Source organism: Rhinolophus hipposideros, assembly GCF_964194185.1.
Source record: "Rhinolophus hipposideros genome assembly, chromosome: 18".
NCBI lineage: Eukaryota > Metazoa > Chordata > Mammalia > Chiroptera > Rhinolophidae > Rhinolophus > Rhinolophus hipposideros.
In genome coordinates, this window is record NC_138064.1 from 8966822 (window position 1) to 8987872 (window position 21051).

A 21051-nucleotide genomic window follows, 5' to 3' on the forward strand; every position below is an offset into this window, starting at 1 on the left:
GTATTGTTTGCTCACGCCTCATATAGTGCCAGGTGGGTATGAGACTAATCGAGGGGATCACTGCACAAATTATGTAAATGTCTAACCACTGTGCTGTACACTTGAAACTAATATAAAATAAGATTGAATGTCAACTGTAACTGAAAAAAAAGAAACAATTTAAAAAGTAAAAAATAAGTAAAAAGGACGCTCTGTTTGCAGTTAATTTTTTCTTTGATATCATCTCTTAGACTCTTTTTGTCTTCTTTAGTGTGCTGACATTTCAAATGTTTTTGGCTTAAAATGTCCCTGAGAGTCACTCCTTAAAATTCGACCCAGTAGGCTGCTGTGTATTGCTGAGACCCTGGGGTGCAAAAGGAGAGAGAGTTCCTGTTGCTTCCAGTTAGTGGAGGTGGCCTGCTTTTTTGGGGGTGGGAGTGGGGGTTTGCATGGAGCGAGGGGAGGAGGTAGCGTGCTTCTCTGTGGGGTTTATGTGGAATAACAACACACACTTGTCCACAGTTACTCTCCCATCTGTCACTCGTTAAGCAGTGCAGTGTTCCCCGGGGATAAGCCTGGATAAAGGCAAACCTTGGTTTTCTTGCTAATGGGAACATTTGTAGTAGATTATTTGGAGATAAAACACTTGATGAAGGGAACTTAAGTTATATGATTAAGTATTTAGTTGTTTAACAGTTAGTTTAAACCATGTTTGCGTAGTAGGAGAAGCACAGAATTTAATTTGAATGGCTTTCTCCAGGAATGAGGGTGGAGAAGTATTGTTTGGGATAATATCTCTATGTTTTACTAAGAGGTGCATTATTATCATTTTAATCAATTCATCTAAACCATGCCAGCATTCTTAGAATTCTTGGTAAATATGTACACAGTTTTCTTCCAAACTGTAAAGAAAGTTAAAAATACCTTTGTTAAGTACTTCTAATTTTATATTTGATAAATTTGATTATAACGAACCCTTGAATATTTGAATAAAGGAAAGAGAACACCAATGGAGATACTTATAAAGAGTGACTAACAAGCAGAACTTAATGTATTTTTACACACACATGCATTATTACATAATCATTTTTTCAGTTTAATGTATCTTCTACAATTATGTTCTAATTGTCATATGTTATAATTAAATTTTCATGTTTTTTGATTTGGCAAGGCACTTTGTAATTTAATTATACATGTTGACAGTAGAGTCATCCTGACATTAAAATGAGTATTGCTTTGGATAATCCAAAAAGGAGATAATTTACATGGTTAATTGAGAGAGCTGTGTATAGAAGCGAAAATATCAACCAGTATTTGCTATATTAATATATGAACCAATTAAATTATAAGTTGGCAGGTAAGATGATGGAAACTGAAGAATTCACTTTCAAAATAGATAAAATCAATTTGAAACAAAAATAAAGATAATCTTTTCTTCATTCTTATAGTGAATCATTGTATGTATAGTTTTTATTTTTCACTTAACTTCTTTTTAAATTTCAGATTGCATCATTATTCACAGTACATGTTGTGGGGTACATTGATATATGCAAACTACGGAAGATCATTTATATACACATGGTAATGGTTTTTAAATTTGTTTTTTTTCCCCATTGAATTTGACCTTAAAACAAATTCCTGATTAGTATTTGATTTGTTTTTGGTTGAAACTGGTCATAACACGATTCCATAATTAAGACAAATGTCAATCAAAAACTGTAATATAATTAAGACCACCCAGAAAATTTTACTTTGGGGTGCGTTATCTGATTGAGGTTGTGCCCTACTTACATGTTATCATTAAAAGAGAACATTCATGAAAGAGAAAATGGAATGGCATATTATCCAGGAGCCTTCTGTTAAAATGAAGTGGAATGTTCATTTACTGAGCGCCAAATGTCTGGGCCCGTGAGAGATACCAGTGAGTATAGCTACACATGTTGATTACAGTCTAGTAGAGGAAGGAGAGACGACAGAGGACAAATGACAAATACAGTAAGTGGGTAAATTGTATGGTATGTTTGAAGGCGATAGGATTATAGAAAAAAAGGAAAGATCAAGTCATGGTACCCCGGGAAGATCAGGAATGCCAGCGTCGGCCTGAGAGGTTCAGGTATCAAATGAGGCGGTCAGGGCAGGTCTTATTGAGAAGGGGGCAGTGGAGCAAAGACTGGAAGTTAGCCAAGTAGATACCACAGAGAAGAATATTCTAGGTTGGTGGGACAGCTGGAGCAAAGGTCCTAAGGCTGGATGGTCAGTTTTGATGAGTGCTTATTCTTTAAAAACATTTTATCTTCTCTTTGTCATTAGTTCTGACTTAATTTTGATGATTTTTCTCCCTATAATTTTAATGTTATGGCCATTACAATATGGCCATTATAATATGCCATTAGAATTATTCATTCTCTAATAATTGATACACATAAAAGGACATTTACAATATATAGGGAAGTTAGGAACAAAGTTATAAAATGAACACCATGAGCTTATCCTCCAGCTGAAACACGGGACAGTCGTTACTTTGAACAAGCTCCAGGTGCCCTGAACACATCCCCCTTACATCTAGTGAGAACCACCATCCTGACTTTAAATTATAATTCACTTGCTTTTCTTTATGACTTTTCCATATGTGTTCCTAAATAGTGTATTTTTATTATTAAATATTAGTACTGTTTTTAAGGTTTGTAAAAATGGTGTCCTTGTATGAGACTTAACAGTTTTACTCAGGTTTCTGAGATTTGTGTATTACTAGAGTTTAGATGTTTTCTTTGCTTTATATTTTCCATTGTATAAGTAAAGCACAGTTTATCTGTTTTCTTATTGAAGGGATTTAGATTTTTTTCCTCTTTTTTAAATAATGCTGAACATTCTTATACATACCCGTGGGTTTTTCTACTACCTGGTAGTAGACTTTCTGGGTGGTAAATTATACACATGTTCAATTTCATCATTTAATACTGCATCGTTTTTCAAAAGTGATTGGACTGCTTCAAACAGTAATATATAACAGTTCATGTTTTTCTCTATCCTTTTATATTTTATCAGTCTGGTAAGTATAAAATGGTATCTTGTCTTAATTCATATTTTCTCTTAGTAAATAAAGCTGAACGTCTTTTGGTATTTTTATGGATTCTGTACTTCCTTTTGCTGTGACATTTCTATTCATATCTTTTACCAATTTCTCTCTAATGTCTAAGAGAAAATGGCATCTGTTTTATGCACTGCACTATAATCCACTTGTTTCATTATTTATTTTGATGCTTGAATTGATCCCAATTTGGCCTACTCCTTCAAGCTGGCCTCTTTATCCTTTTAACATGTCCTCATTATGCTTTCAGTGCTTTTTAAAAGAAATTAATAAAGGCTAAACTTCATCAAACGCTTTTCTACATCTTTCTAGATGATCCTGTATATTTTTTACTCTTTAATATACTATTATTAATTGGTTTTCTGCATTAAGAAACCTCGCTTTTCTGGGGTAAACACAATTTTTATACATTACTGGATTCACTTTGCTTGCATTTTGTTAGGATTTTTAAATACCTGTTCATGAATGGGATTGGGCAGTAATTAATCTTTTTTTTTTTTTGCACTTGGCTTAATTTCCCCCCAAATTGTTTCATATGGGTTTGTTTCTTTGTTTTACATTGCAATAAAAATCAGAATAATTATTAAGCATTTAGGTGGTCAATCACACAGTGACACAGGCACATGCGGATGAGGACTTGACTCAAAGTTATAGTTATAAAAGTACTAACATTACACAGATTGACTTTGTAGTAGAACCTATTTTGGGTAAATAATATATGCTTCATGGTATGACTAACTATGGAACTAGTTACTAACTATGGAATATCTTTTTTCATTACCATTTTACATATTCCTATAGTTATATAAAGGAAAAAATACATAGAATTTGTCTCCAAACAGGATTTTCCCCCACTTTTTTATCGTGGTAAAACTACATAACATAAAATTTACCATATTAATCTTTTTAAGTGTACATATCAGTGGTATTAAGTACATTCATACTGTTGTGTAACCATCACCACCATCTAGCTCCACAGCTCTTTTCATCTTGCGGAATTGAAACTCTGCACCCATTAAACAATAATTCCTATTCTACTTCCACCCCATAGCCTCTGGAAACTGCCCATTCTGCTTTCTATGTCTGTGACTTTAACTACTCTAGGTACCTCATATAAGTAAAATCATGCAGCATTTATCTTTTTCTGAATGGGTTTTTTCACTTAGTGTAATATTCTCAAGGTCCGTTTATGTTGATGCAAATGGCAGGACTTCCTTTTTTATGGCCGAATAATATTCATATATAAGACACTTTCAATATCCATGTGTATAAAATTATTTACAATGTTTGCTTGATAAGGAGCTATGTTCTAAAATATGTAAAGAGAGCTCTTAAGGAAAATAACCAAAAAAATGGGCAATAGGAGTAGGCAGTTCATACACACACACATACACCTCCAGTAAACGAATGGAAAGTGAAACAGTGAAGGCACATTTTTCTCATATTAGATTGGCAGATATTTAAAAGAATAATACATGGGTTTGGCAGGGATGTGTATCAGTAGGAACTCCCATACCCTGTTGGTCAGAGTAAATTGATAAAATATTTTATATGACAATTTGTCTATATTTTTTTCATATTTTAAAATGTGTGTACCCCTAATCTATCAATACCACTTCCAGTAATTTATCCCACAGATGTGTTGAAATGCACATAAGATATACTCATAAGGGTGTTTATCATAGCCCCGTTTGAAATAGGAAAAATAAAATAACAATGAAACAACCCTGGAAGGCACTTAATGTGTAGCCGCGGTCAGAGGAGCAGTTAATTAAATTATGGTAAAAGTCTAGAGTAAAATACTTTTTTCAGTTATTCAACAAAAATAATTAGATTGGTTTGGGTTGTTATGGAAAGCTCTCTGAAACAACAGTAAAAGAAAGCAATAGTGTAGCTTATGGGTTAAGTTTCCATTTGTGGTTTTTAAAAAATAGAAACTAGAATTTGTACGTGTGAATGCCTGGAATGGTACACAGGAAACTACTGATAATGATCTTTCGGGTTTTGAAGTGTGGGATAGAACGTGGGCTATTTTCATTACATATTCCCTTTTGACAGTTTGAATTTTATTGTGGGCATGTGCAATGTTTTTTTGTTTTGTTTTGTTTTATGTGCATTAATTATATTTTTCTTGGATTTTTCCAGGTTTCTCTTGCACTTTGTTTTGTTTTGATGTTTGGGAACTCAATGTTATTAACTTCTTATTATGCTTCCTCTTTGGTGATTATTTGGGTAAGTGTTCTTTAAGTACATGGCTCATGCCTGTTTTTGAAACTAACGGTTCATTAGTTTCTTTATCATGGGCTTGGGATTCGTGATGGTTTTTCTATAAGAACCATTTCGGTGTTTTACGGAATGCATCTATACGTGATAGAGTACTCAAGTACTCGCTTCAAGTACTCAAGAACAGGAAAGAAACACAACAAAGGGTAATATTGGAAAACAGAGCACTTGGCCTCAGTCTAGTTTGTCCCACCGTTCTCCATCCTCATCTTTTCTGTCACCTAAGTTTTGGTCCCAGGGTTAGTTTCAAAAAGATTCCTTTTTCCTCTCTTTGTAGTTTTTATCCTGTTTCTGTTCCACTCTCCAGCCCCCCTTTCCTCTCCCTGTGGCATCATCACAGCAGTCTCTCCTCCTTGTACAGCTGTGATCAGAGGCATTGGTTTTGTAGGTTCCCCGTCCCCCCGTGTTTGTTAGTATGAAATATTCAGATAGTTTAAACCAGGTGATGATTCAGTTATATTTTGCTAAATCACTACAGATTTAGATTATCGGGAGCCTGTCTTACAGAATTAGAGCAAATGCTGGAAGGTCCCCTAACTCTTCTGCCACTTTTGGCAGGATGACCTTCTAAATGTAAATCTCCCTGAATTTAAGGATTTCCAGAGATGTTTATGCCATTTTTATCAATTTGGTTCACCATTCCAGTGTTTTGCAACCCTAAGAGGAAAGAATTTATTCCTTATATTTAAAGTGCATGTGCTTTAGCATAGGCTCGTGTCCCGAAGACAAATGCATACTGCACTGTCTTAATTGAAATGTATTCTCCTTCCTAAATAATCATTTAAGTTACTCAGATCATTTTGGCTTTCTTGATTTCTACATCTCGTTAGCAAATCCGTTTCTTTGTCCCATTTTATAAATAATGTTTCTTTAAGGTCTCCTTTCCCAGGGATATGCCTCTTCCTAATCTGGACCATCACCCTTTTTAGGGTGTGTGACTTGAGTGGACTTAGTCACAGAAATGATCAGTGACCAGGCGGTGATGCTGTGTTTTCACCAACGACAAAAGGAATCCTTAGCTGAGTTGCTGTGCTTTGAGGTTAATGATAGTGCTCACAGTTAGTGACTTCCGGTTGTAATTAGGAAATGTGAAAGGTACTCAGTTCCCTATTTTACATGTGTGCTCAGGCAAGTCCTGCTAGGACTCAGGTTAAAGTACGTGACTGTTGGGACTCTGTGCCCGGGAGCCATTGAAGGGAAGATCACGTACGATAAAATTGAATCTAAGTACATTTTGCAGGAAATTTCTTTTTGTTCATTTGTGCACCTACAGTGTGTCGGGTTTCCTACTAGGGTGCATGACACCGAGGTGTATCTTAGCTATGGATTTTGCATGTTTTATGTACTTCGTAGATTTTGGTATATAAAAATTAATGATGCCAGCAGTTACAGAATATAGCATGTTTCTGCATATCGAACTATAAAGAAACATTTGCCTATTTTTATTTATAGTTATCACTTTGAAACCTGAATCTTATCACATTTTGTGTTCTCGGATATTCAGAAACTTCTGGAAAGATTTACTGTGGGTTCTTATATTTACGTTTTGGTCTCTAACCATATTTTTGCGGACTTTGAAGTATAACAGATTTAGATCCCTATAGGTACTGTGTTTTGGGAGTCTATTTACCATAAGATTAGGTAGAGGAGAAGTATTTAGTTGATTCATGAAAAACTGATTTGTAGTCTATTCTAAGAGTTAATATTTAACTTAAGGAGAACTCATACAGTTCTGAAATTACTTTATACTTCTTGGTTCTTAGGTAAATCAAGGAGGTGTAAAATCAGCCATAAAAATTTATATGTGGTGATTCTGTTTTCAACTCGACGAAGCCACTGACTGACCTAATCTCCTTCGGTTAAAGTAGGGCTGTTTCTTCAAGTCGGTGAGCTTGTGGTGATGCTGTGTGGACCATCAACAGTGTACTGAATTTTAGTTTCTTGACAGTCTTATTAGTCAGAAGTACTTTTTGGGACTTGAATTTGTGTCAGTAAGTATTAACTGTATGCTATGTTATTTTCTCCATGCAGGGTATACTGGCAGCGAAACCACATTTCTTGAAAATAAATGTATCTGAACTTAGTTTATGGGTAAGAATCAATCTATTTGCATACATTTTTCCTTCTCTAAAATAAGTCATTGGTTTAATGTTTTACTTTGAAAGAAATGATCTATGGAATGCAGGGCATCTAACAATTTTATAACATATTAAGGCTCAGTTTTAATGTGCCAAATTGCCCTTTCACAAGCAAGTTAAGATTAATATTTGATAGGTAGATAAAGAATTGCATGTTTGTTTCCTAAGGAACAGTGCATGTGTTAAGAAACTGTTAGTAAAAGGGGATTTTAACTAATTGCTGTATAAATCTTCTATAAGGTATATTAATTTTGATAATAAGATTGTGTTTATTTTGGAGTAACTATTTATTTTAACTAAGGTGCATTTTTTAGTGTTTTTTTCTTGGGTGTGGAGATTTACTTCAAGTGTGATTAAAGTATTTAATTTTTTCTTCCTAGACTATGTCTGGAATGGCTATATGAAGCATCACTTTATTTTTTGTTGTATTTTTGTTTTGTAGGTTATCCAAGGATGTTTTTGGTTATTTGGAACTGTCATACTCAAGTACTTGACATCTAAAATCTTTGGCATTGCAGATGATGTAAGTGCATTTTGCTTAAGCTTGAAAAGAATCAAAGGCTGAAAATGAATTACAAGAGTTATTAAAATACCACTACTTAAACCAAATTCTAAGATGAAGTCTGTTATTTTATCTGTTTAGTATAATAGAAGGTAAGTGTCACTGTGTATACAGTCTGTATTCTCCAAAATTAATTTCTTGACAGAATTATTTTATTGGTCTTTCTATATCACAAAGATTTTAAAATATTGAAGCAAGAAAGCATTAGAGACTTAACTCTCAAATTGTATGTAGTCATTTTTCTCTGGTTTCTTTATAATCCCCTTTTGTAACAGATAAAGACACTATCTTCAGAGCCTCTTAAACTGTCGCTCATGTTATAGCCTTATTCTTTCTTGCCTCAATTTTTATGGTCAGTGTTTGTAAAAAGTATATTTATAAGCCATTATAAGTCATTTCATCCAAGTTTTATGGAGAGAAGTTCTTGTTTTGTTTTGCTGTTTGAGTAGGAGAGAAAATAAAATGAGAATAGTTCTGTTTTATAACTTTAAGGGTTCTGGCTGTACATTATTTTGCTTTGCCTATTTTACTTTGGTATTTTAGTAAAAAAAAGAAGGAAAAAAGGCAACATAGGAACCCACATAGAAAGAGTAAAGTAAATCACATATTTTTTCTGTAATGTATTTTAACGGCTGTCTTTGATCCTCCCGTAATAGAGTAAAGCTGTGGTTTTGCGACTGGGTTCTGTGACATCTCGGCTTTCTGTGAACTCTTCCATAGGGTCTGTCATTTCCCAGTCTCCCTGCCCACCCCTCTTTCACCAGGGCACTTTAGCTTTAATCTCTTATGTATTGGACATTTATACAGGTTTTCACACGAACAGGGAATTTTTTGCTGAAAAAGATTGAAAACAACTGGGTTGTTAAATGGGTAGTCTACACCCTGTTGAAAGATTTTTGAAAGTATAAAACTGTGGTCTAAAATGTATTTATTCCTTCATTCAATGTGTACCTGCTGTGTGCCTGATGGTAGAATGAATCCTAGAGATACAAAACTGAATAAGACATGGTCTAGTGGGAGATCGGAACAAATCGTAGCAACTGCTATACAGTGGAATGGAAGCTGTGATACACATAAGTACAGCAGGAATGCACAGAGGACAGTCAGAAGCTTCCAGAAGCCAGCTGTGACAGTGAGGGCTGAAAGGCGATTGGGTCACCAGAATGCAGAGAGTGAGCAGGAAGGAAAATGAAAGAGCCCAAGTCTTAGGTTTTTGGAATCAATTATTTGGAAACAATTATTTCCAAATTAGAAATAATTCAGTGGCAACTTGATATTTCTAGAAATCTGTAACATTAATCAAGGACATCAGCTCATAAATGGCCCAGCCACACAGCTCGTGACAAGCATTTCCACCCACTCTTGTCTATTAAGATAATTAGCTACACCTCCCTGTCCTCTGGGGACCCAGTGAGCCTTTTCACAGTGTCACCTGGATTTCCCATCCCTGCTCCTAGTATCAACACTGGTTGGTAGAAGCCTCACGTTGTCTACCAGGGAAGCTCAGTGCCCCGAGGTTTTTACTGGGTGCTGGTAACTTAGGCACCCTCTGCCCAGCACATGTCAAAATTCCCAACTCCCAGAAGGATTGTAGGTGTTGCGCATAAACCACATGTTTGTACAGTTTAGGTTCCGTGAGCCATTGTTATCATGTAGGTGGCGGGAGCTTTCCGAAATGCAAGTTCCAGGACGCCAGCCTCGGGCCAGCCTTGCAAGCAGGCCTCCTGTGTTAACCCTGATCGTAACATCAGGTGTGTCCCCCCTCTTCCTTCCTGCCACACCTTCTGGCTCCTCCATCAGTGTGCACACCACCACCTCCCCGTCGGTGGTGGATTCGGTCATAGATTTGGGGAAAGCTTGGGCTCTTGGGTCTACTAGCACGTGTGTGCAGCGTTCCAGTCCATCAGGGATGTGAGAACTTATCTACCCCTCGTTGGTTGTCTCATTTCCAGAATCTCTGAAATTTCTAGCTAGTCTGCTGTTCACTGCACTGGCACTGCAGCCTTAGGCTGGCGGAGTTGTGAGCTTTCACCGGGCATTTCCTAACTGTTTTCTACTTTTACCGGCAGTGCCTCTGAGCATAGATGTTTTTGCTCTCTGCCCCCAAACACATCAGCTCCCAACAGTAGCAAAATTTTGCTTTTCTAGGCCAGCCCCGCCTTGGGAGAACTATTGGGTCAGCCCAGTGGGGGACGTGGTGGTGCTGCTAATGGTAGGGGGGGGCAGCCTGGGCAAGACCCCCAGATTCCGGCCCAGAGTGCATCAGTGTTCTTTAAGAATGAATGCATCTCAAATTGTTTTACTTTGCTTAATTTCTAGAACCCGATATGGTTGTTTTTGACAGTTTTGTCCAATGTTATAGTTTTAGTGGGGGAGGCGATTTGCTACCGTCTTCCTCTGCCATGTCTGAAAGTCCCCATACTTGCTGATTTTTGAGTATTGATCCCGCCTGTATTTCTCAGATAACCTCACTTGCTCATGATGTTTTTATTCTTTCTATGTATTATTGGATTGGTTGGCTACTATTTTTAAGGATTTTTGCCTATATGCATGAGTTTTATTCTGTAGTTTTATTTTCTTGTAATATTTTTGTCAGATTTTGGGTTGAAGGCAATACTAGCTTCCTAAAATTATTGGGAAGCATTCAATCTCATATTTTCAAAGAGAATTTGTACAGAATTGGCATTATTTCTTCCTTAAATGTTTGGTGGAATTCGACAGTGAAGCCCTCAAGACCTGGAGTTTTCTTCATGGGAGGATTTTCAGCTACGAATCCAGTTTCTTTCAGAAGTTCTTGGTAGTTTTATATCTTTAGAGGACACCTACCCATTTCATATACGTCATCAAATGGATTGTGTCTTTTTAAAAAAAATATTGTAGAATTCAATTAGTGAAAAATTCTTACTGTGAATTTTAGTGAAAAATTTTAGTGAAAAAAATTTATTTACATATATGTGAAATGGTCTTTTATGTTTTTAATTTAAATTTTCTTATATTAATATTATATTAGTCTTCTATAAAGAGATGTATTTTTTTTGTTTGTTTTTGCTGTTTTCCTACTTTCTATTTATTGTGCTAATATTTTCAAAGTACCACCTTTTTATAAGTCCATTTTGGTTTTGTTGTATTTGTTTGTCAACAAATTCTGTCATCCTCATTTCCTTCCTTTTCTTTTCTTTAGGCTTGTTTGTAGCTTTTTCTGATGCTTGAGTGAAAATGCTTGGCTCTTTTGTTTTCAACCTTTTATTTTCCGATAAATGCATTTAAATCTATAAATTTCCCTATAAGTAGTACTTTTGTGTGTCTTACAAATTAACTGTTTTATGATTTTCTTTTTAATCTAAGGTTATTAAATTTCATTATTTAGTTTCTACCCCAAAAGTTTTTTAAAGCCATTTCTGGTTATCATTTCCAATTTCATTGCATTTATGATTAGAAAAAATAATTTGTATTATATTACTTTGAAATTTATTGTAGCATGATCTGTGAACATTTTTTTTTAAATACTTTGTGTTTAAGATAACGTATTCTTTGTGAAATTTGTACTCCATATTTGTGAGCTTAATATTCAGGTTTTATATTAATGTTTGTCTGCTTTTTCTCTTTTAGAGAGAAATATTTAACATTTCTATTAAACACTGTCAATTTATCTATTTCTTCCTAAAGTTTCTTCAGTTTTTTTTACACACTTTGAATCTATACTGTTAACTGAAAATATGTTCATGATATATATATATAATCTTGCTTTGCTATTCATTTTACCAGCATATAATGTCATTCATTGTTTCTTTACATAAATTTTTTTGCTTGAATGCAATTTCATGAAACTTTACAATTGCTAACCTAAATTTCTTTGGTTCAATCTCTTTGGTGTATCTTGTTTTCTTTTATTTTCAACTTTCCTGCATACTTCTATTTTAAGTGTGTCTTTTTATAGACAATATAATATTGGATTTTCCCCCCTTAAATCCAATTAGAGCATTTGTCCTTCAGTAAATGTAAGCTCTTTACATATATGGCAAGGCAATTATCATTATTTGGGGACCTATTTCTTCTGTTGTATTTGAGATTTACCAACTATTTTACTTTTTAGATTTTTTTTTCTACTTTTAGTTGGGTAGATAATATTCTTATGCTATTTTAGGCGCTGGATAATCTCCCTGTTGATTTCTTAATAGCATACATTTCTTTCCCAACAAGGCAGTGTTTTGAAACTCTTCAGCACATTTCCACCACCCGTTAGTTCCTACTCTCAACCTGATCCCCTCACCTTATCTAGATATCATTTGGGATTTTAGTTGTAGTTTGTTTTAGATGTAATTCCCCCCTTTTTTTGGATCCCTGCTTTTTTAGACAATAATGAATTAAAAGTTTGGCCAACATTGTCTCATTTGTTAAATGGAAATAATTCCACCATCCTCGCATGGCTTTTGTGGGGAGAAGAGGGGTCTAAGTGAGAACATTCAGTAATATGTAAAGAATTACACAGATGTTGCTTGTCAGTCAAAAGGTGTATGCTGATCCAAGGCCTGCCCATTTTCTACTTCTTGCAAAAGGTCTTTTCATGTCCTTCAGTCCCCTTTTCAGAAATCTGAAGTAGTGTTTCCTTTTCTTTACTCTCTCACACTTTGCCCCTTTATGACAGACACACATCCTTGTGTGACCAAGTCCCCCTCCCGGTAGCCAAGGAGAGACTGTATTTCGCCAGGTGTAGCAGCACATTGAGCAGGGAAAACCCCAGGATAAAAGACTTTGGTCTGTTGATGATAGATCAACGTACTTGAGCAAGTGAGTCTCATTCTTTGATGATAGATCAACATACCAAAACCAGGGTACTGTTGGAGCTATCATTTATCTGCAAAGGAAGGGAGAACTGGAGTTGAGGGGACAGTACTTTCTGCTTTAACAAAAGCTCACTGTATGGGAACAGTGAGCTATGTAATGTAGTGAGAACTATTTTTAGATACCATTAAGATTCAAATGCAGTATGATGATACATGGCCTAATCTCACGGTACCTCATTTTTTTTCCCTTGCTAGGCTCATATTGGCAACTTATTGACATCAAAATTCTTCAGTTACAAGGATTTTGATACTTTATTATATACCTGTGCAGCTGAGTTTGACTTTATGGAAAAGGAGGTAAGATGTGATTTCTAAGTTATTTTTTTTTCCTCTTAGGTTTTTGGCTCATTCATTTTTTAAAAGGGTGTTCCTGTTATTTCAGACTCTTAGCTCTCGGTGTTATCTAAGTTTGAAGGGAAAGGAAAATCTGGCAGCTTAGAGAAAAATGTTCCTATTTACATTAGTGTAGCTCCCTGAAATACATGATCTTTGCCCATTTTAGTAATTCAGAAACATGCATTCAGACTAGCGGTGGTTTTGTGGACGAGGAAACAGTGGCGTTTCAACTTGCTGCTTTTTAGGGGTAGCATTAACTCAGCGAAGCTCGGGTTCTCACTTTTCCACTCACTTTGTAGTGGTTTCTCTGAATGATCTCATTGCTTTGAAATATCGAGTACACATTTTTCATTCCAATGACATTTTTCTTTCCAAAACTGTATTCAGATGTTTAGATGGAGACAGAAGTCTGCAGTATTACTTAACGTACTTGAGCAAGTGACTCTCATTCTTTGTGTCATAGCTACTAGTTTCTAGTAGAGTGCTACAAACAGATAGTGTGACGACAAATTGAGATACACAGGAAAATACTTTGTGAGTTTAATGATATTTTATATAAAATATTATTTTGCCCTACTTTAGGAGCTGGTTTGGTTCAACAGTCATGTATACCGAGGGTGCCAAAAAATGTGGACACATTTTAAGAAAGGAAAAACCTACATTAAAATTGTAATACTCAAAATATACCGATAACAAAAGATGAATACAAGTCACGTTTGACTTCTGCAATGACCAGAGGTGCTCAGAGTGGTTCCCATCAACGTCCAGACACTTCTGATGATGGCGAACTACTGCTTGAGCAACGTTGACCAAAGTGTTCCCTTGCATACATTGTTTTGGCACCCCTGGTATATGTTTCTTTTTTAACACTACCCCTGTGGCCCTGATTTATGATGATACTCTGTGTAAAACATTTTCCTTCAGAGCTGTATGTGTGTACGTAGTAAACTGGCCAACATACTCTGTTGACACATCCCTTTCTCCCTTGACCCCCACTGGACTAGCCCCGTGTCCTGAGTTACAGACCAGTGGGCGAGCGTGACCACACTGCAGACTCTTGTCCACCAGACATTCTGAGTCGGGCATGTCCTGCAAATGTAGTGGTCCCTACCAGTGGCCTGTCCGACTTCATTCCCTGTGTTCTGGCAGATGGTTTTGACACAGTGGCTGATTAAAGTATCCGAATGATAGTGTTGACCCTGCTGAAAGAAACTGAGGAAGAGTATGTAGAAAGGTATTAAAATGCATGTTGTAGCATAGGAAGACTCCTTCAGGGAAGTAGGAAAGGGAGTACAGGGCCAACACCAGCAGGGAATTAGGGCACAGCAGAAGTCCTTTGAGATTAATGAGGGTATACGAGTCACCACAACCTCAGAGTAGGAACCGTCAGTTACGTAATAGAAGAAACTTGATTGAGGCACAGCATGACTTCGGTCACTGAAGAAAATGGCAGAGCTGTTTCCAGCCTGCCACGCCCTCTCCCTGGGTATCTTCACAGAGACTGTGCTGTAGAGACTGGTCACGGTGCCAGTTCAGAGAATGCGTCCATTGTATGGTACGTCCCTGTGGTGGGGAGGGAGCAATTTAACATGATGTCTTACTGATACCGAGGACACTTACGATGTGTGATGGAGGGAGCGAAATGGCACGGCCCTAATTACCTACAATTAGCACACAGAGAATACAGTGTAAGAGCAAAATTTTAACACTGTTTTTTGGGTGGACAGATGATAGAGAACGTTTTTATTTTTGTAATTTGCATCTTCTAAATTTTCTACAGTAATCATGTATGAAGTGTATTATACTGTTAAAAGAAAATTTAAAAAATTATGGGGATATTTCCCTTTCAGACATGAAAATGGATAGCAACGGGATTTAAAGTACAGGGATACTAAGACAGGAACATTTTTATGGCCCAAAATAGACCATGCTGGCTAGACCCAGGTGCATTCTTAACTATGTGTATGTACAGACTTAATGTGAAACGAAGAGGATATCACAGATAATACATCTTTTATCCAAAAGATGTATTATTTCTTGAACATTATTTGAAAAATTGTATTTGGGGTGTGGAGTCATGTTAAAGCCTTGCATTACATTATATACCAAATTCATTTCAGTTAATTAACATGTTAAAAATAAATGAAGCCTGAAAAATAAATTTGAGAGACATTTCAATGAACAGTAACTTCATTTTTTAATGAGCATGATACCAGTGCAAAACTCATATGAGAATGTTAATAGATTTGTCTGCATGTAACTTAAAACATCTGACCATTAAATATTGTAAAAATAGAAAAACAGATGACTAACTGGGATTATTCTTGCCATAAACATAACAAATGAAATGAGATTAATGTAATTAGTATAGGAGCTGTTTAAATGAATAAAAAAATGACCAAGGACTCCTCCTTCCCCCACCATCAAAAACACGTCCCTGCCCTCAGACACCTGCAGAGGCGGGTGAAGGACGTGAGCAGATAATCCATCGGGGAGGAAATGCTGAGCAGCTGATTAAAATGTGAGGTTGATTATCTCTGGTTTTTCTGCTTCTCTCGTTTTTACAGTGAGCACATATAGCTCATTATATATACTTAGAATAAAATCAAAGATTACAAAGAAATAGTAAGATAAAAGAATTTGTAATTAATAGAACAACATGCACACACATCTCTCACTGTGTTTTATTTCCTTTGCATTTTTCCTTGTGCATAAACTCTCTCTGGTATATCTTTTGATATAGAGGGAGTTCATATTATTTCATATTGTTTCATATTATACTTTTATATATTAACCTTAGTCCATTCTGTTAGTTTCCTGCTGAGCGTTATACTGAGCTTAGCTAGTCACTTCTTGCTCCTTCCTTATTCTCACTCATTTCTACTTTATTGTAATACTGCAGTCAGTGACATTATTTTACTTCCTGTATACTCTTCCCCCTCGAACCCCATTTTTGAGAGTTCCACTGTATCTGCAGTGTCCACACATATAGCCACTCTACTATCCTGTCACCTTTATTTCCCCATTATTTTCATAGTTCAGTTTTTTTTTTTTGTTTTTTTTTTATAGTTCAGTATTTTTAAAGCTCACTGTGAAGCCCCTCCTGCCATTTCTTGGTTGTGTGAAGCTTACTCATCAGTGGATTCCTCAGGAAGGGCTCATTTATTGCAATAAGCCCTGAGTTTTCACATGTTCAAAATATTTTATTAGTGGCTTTTATACATGAAGGTCAGTTTGGCTAGACACAAAGCTTTCACTCAAGTTTCTTGCTTGAGTATCTTACATAAGTTACTCTGCTGTCTTCTGGTTTGAAATATTGCTGTCAAAGTCTGATGCTAATCTGATTTTTTTAAGAGAAATGTTTTTTAACTACCTTTTAAACTTTTGGAATATTAAAATTGTTTGAACTCTTGTTATATTTTGTTAAAAACTTTTAACACAATTTTAACACATTGCTTTTTTTAAGGTAAACACCTATATCTTGCAACTTTTGTTACATCTATTGTTAGTTGTTATTAGCAAATATCTAATTTTTAAAATAATTAAACAGTTCAAGTTATATTATTGTTGCTTAATGACAATTTAAATTTTACAAAACACATATGTATTTAAAAATATTAAGTACTATGCAAATGTTTATAAAGGTAAATAGTAAGATAAAAACATAAAACGTCTCTTTTAATAGGACTTCTAACTCATGAAATATGCATTTTGTGTAATAACTTAATCAAAATTACTTGTCTAACACAGAATAATAAATGAGAAAGATTGGGCTAATGAGAGGGACAATCACAAAATGCCACTTACTGTATACTTTGTAGAATTAAAATGTACCAGTGTTTTTAGTATGATTAAGCTAGATTTATCTTTATAAACATCTAGGAAAGTATACTTTACTTGACTTAATAATGTGGGATTATTTTGTAAGGGGAAGTGTTGGTAGTAAGCAAATCAGTTGCAATTTAGAAATTTCCAGTTCAGGATTAAGACTGTGACCTCCAATTATTGAGAGGTGGTTAGGATTACACAGAGCTTTGTTATTTAAATTTTTCCTGTAGTTTATCAGCTACTAAAGAAAACGTAAAAATGTTTTCATTCGTGTGTGTGTGTGTGTGTGTGTGTGTGTGTATCATGGGATCATGATTAAGATTTTTATCATTCACAAAATGTACAGGAAAAGCTCATGCGATTTAAAGAAGTTCTTTTTGCTAACCTTTGATGAATATTAAGTTGGGCCCTCCAGTTAGGAAAGTAGTGTGCAAAAAGTGAACAGTAACCTCTTTAGTCACAGTTTACACTTCCAAGTGTTTGGGAACTGTATTTATTAGTGTTGTCAACTCAACATTTTGGGGAAGTTTGTTTCTATTGGAAATGCAACTTCATGTTTATGATGGGAGTCAGTGGTTAGGTTGGACCCTAGATGGGTGAATGTTTCTGTATTTATACTTTAAAAAATTCGCTTGGTTTATTATTTGAAATGAAATTTTGTGTTTTTAAAATACCATTTTACTTTAACAAAACATCTCTGAATTTCAGACTCCACTAAGATACACGAAGACATTGCTGCTTCCCGTCGTTCTTGTTGTGTTTCTTGCGATTGTTAGAAAGGTATGTCTGTCACTTAAGAGCTCTTTCTTATAATAAAACATTTCCTTGTTTCTACATAGCAGTTACATATACAAGGCTCTATGTTAATCTGACACAATATTTTGCGTACATTTAATGGAACATATTCTGTATTTTCTTGCTAGTAGCCTTTAATGAATATTTACAAGCTTTAAAAATATTCTGCTATCTGCCAACATAAAATAGACATAGGGAAAGGATCGCTCAAGTTTTGATAGTCACATATTTGAAAGACATGATCAAAGAGACCTTACTGACCCAGATACAGTTGTTTTTGCCTATGTAAATTATACGTGACTTGCTTTTAACCTGTATGTAATATTTACCTAAAATATTTAATATATGCCCTTCTAAGTCATTTGTGCAGTGTTCGCTAACTCCTGGATCAAGTTTATTATTAATCAAAAGGAAAAAATAGAATATTCACAATACACTATTAAACTCAATAAAATAGTTAGACCTCCAACTTGGCTTTAATAATGAAACTCTAAGGCTAGGGAAGTTGCAATCTTTTGCAAAGAGCAGGTGTGCTAGTGTCTCTTTTTTCTTCTAATGGTCGGTGAATTCTTAACTGCAGGTGTTTTAAGAGACTGAACTGAGATTAATCTGTAATTGAAAAATAGATGATAGACCCTAAAAGTTTTCTGATTCGTAGCTAGTGATTTCTGTGTTAACACAGTGTCATATATTTACAAAATTTTCTGCACTGTGATTATTGTTCACATTATATATACGTGTTTGTACTATCCCAAAACATCTCATAGGCATTATTTCAGTTGGTTATTCGACAAGCTTATGAGGTGCACATATACATTATTATCCCCATTTTGACAAATGCAGAATTGAAAGATCAGAGAGGTTATTACCGGTCTCATATCATGTTCATTAAAAAGCAAGGGAAGAGCGAGAATCAGACTCTGAAATGGTCCACCTCTCCCCCGCCCTATTGGGCTTTGTATAGTATTGTGCTTTGTAGTCTCACAGCCCTTTGCAAACCTAGTCAGGTGTGGTGAGTCAGTGTCTGCTGTTTGCCAGGCTCTGTGCTGCCTTTGCACTCGTGCACACTATGTGTGGGTGTGCACCTAGCAGGCAGTGAAATCCTAGATGTGGGCAATCCAGAATGCGTTAACAAGACAGCAACCTGGATGGCTCCAGATGACGAAAATTATTAGATTGGGGGAAAGAAGCGGGGATGTTCGATTTAAGGAAGAAAGATTCAAATGGTAAGAGGATCATTCTTTTCACATATTTAAAAGCCTGCCTCTTGGAAATAAAATTACATGCATTTCGGCTGCTGAGAGTTGTGGCCAATTCTAGGCGGTGGGACTTCTGAGCAGAACAGATCTGGACTGACTGGGAACGCGTCGTAGAGTCGGGCAGCGAGTGGCTGGGTGGTTCCTCCAAGGGCTGGATTAAAACCTGTCTGCATGGCATAGAGGGCATCATACTGCGGATAGGATTTCAGCTAGGTGACCTACCGTGACTGCTAAGTGTGAAAACACAGTGCTGGGTGCCTGTGCTTCTGAGTCTCTGGGCCACTTAGTTACCTGTGTCCAGAATCCAGGAGAGGCCCTGCCGACAACCGGGCCGTGCGGGAATTCACTGAGTGTGAACCTGCGGGAATTCACTGAGTGTGAACCTGCGGGAATTCACTGAGTGTGAACCGGAAGCCGAAAGGTCAGGTTGCAAGATCCAGCGGCGCTTCCTCGTTGCTGTCCACCTTCAGGGAGACGGTTTAATTCATCGGAGCCTGTGGCTCATTTACAAAATGAGGATGATAGCATCTACCTGGACAGGGTTGTTGGGTATGAGATGTGATCAGGTACAGCTGTGCAAATGTAAGATTTTGTTCTTGCAATTATTATTTTCTGAGTTACCTCTTATCTCCATATAAGTAAAAATTTGAAAGTGTAGAAGATGCTTTACTTAAAATTTTGCTTTTCCCGAAACACCTCTTCTAAAGTGTTTAAAAATCTATTTGCAGATTATTAGTGACATGTGGGGTGTCTTAACTAAACAACAGACACATATAAGGTAAATATGCTGTTAATGATTTTGTTACTTTGTCCATTTATTAAGCCGATATTTATAATGTGTTAATTTTATAGTTGTATACTCAGCATTCGATAATTGATGATTTCTGTTGTTATCCCCCTTCTTTGCTTTTCTCATTATTTCTCATCTGTGCAGAGCTCAGCACTTCATTTACTCATACCTCAGATCCCATCCAGGCCACCCTGACAGCAGCTCTACACATAATCTATACTTGCAGGGCACAGCTTTGTGCCTCTGGTTAGCAGGGAAAATAAATTATTATTTTGTTGACTTTAGGACCAATGGACTCTCTTTTGAGAGAAGAGCAGGGAAATATAAAACTGGATCCGTATCTCACTTTTTACACAAAATAAATTCCAGATGGAACAAAGATTTAAATATAGAAAAAAATGAAACCCCCAATTGACCAGGAGATTATGTTTATAATTTTAGGGTTAGAGAGGCCTTGTGAAGTATGACATAAAACCTGTGAGCTACGAGGGGAGATTGACAAGGTTGACCAGATAAATACTTTGGTTTGGGATGATACTATAAGCATTGTTCAAAGAGAAAGACAAATTGGGAGAAATATTTGTAATATATGACAAAGGATTTATGACTCTCACATATGCAGAACTATAAATATATAAGAAAAATGCTAAAAACCCGTTAGAAAAATGAGTGAAGGACACAAACAGGCAATTGAGAGAAAAATAAGTTCTCATTTTCCCTCTCCCACCACACTCATGTCCTGTGACCCTACTTTCTGCCCTTGAACCATGGAAGTTGTTTTCTGCCTCTGCAGTTTGGCAGTGGTTGTGGCCTAAGCCCATAACTGTGCCCCGTGTTCCCCACAGCCTTGCTCTCTGAATGGCTAACTCCTTCAATCCTTACGTAAATGCTACCTCCTTCAAGAAGCCTTTCCGGACCATCATTTCTGAGTAGATTCCTTGTCTCCTTGCATAGTTATGTTCCACCATCACACACTTTATCTCAGCATTTATCACCATTTATACTTAAATACTGTAGTTCTTGAAGGGAGGGTTTTTTTTGTTGTTGTTCAATTCAGTATTTATGTATGCCATGCCTGGCACATAGTAAAGAATAGTAATTGAATCAATGAAGACTTACACACGACAAATAGATACACACAAAAAAATG

The 21051-nt window shown here is 36.0% G+C and overlaps 1 protein-coding gene across 3 annotated transcripts in view; it reads left to right on the plus strand.

The window, feature by feature from the left end:
* The window catches only part of DPY19L1 (dpy-19 like C-mannosyltransferase 1), a 72949-nt gene that overhangs the window by 37268 nt on the left and 14630 nt on the right, over window positions 1-21051 (plus strand). For all 3 annotated transcript variants that reach the window (XM_081079314.1, XM_081079315.1, XM_081079316.1), the window contains exons 10-16: window positions 1483-1560; window positions 5213-5299; window positions 7382-7441; window positions 7931-8011; window positions 13090-13191; window positions 17767-17838; window positions 19841-19890. In XM_081079314.1, coding sequence (XP_080935440.1) covers window positions 1483-1560; window positions 5213-5299; window positions 7382-7441; window positions 7931-8011; window positions 13090-13191; window positions 17767-17838; window positions 19841-19890 — 530 coding nt within the window. The remainder of the gene's footprint in view (window positions 1-1482; window positions 1561-5212; window positions 5300-7381; window positions 7442-7930; window positions 8012-13089; window positions 13192-17766; window positions 17839-19840; window positions 19891-21051) is intronic.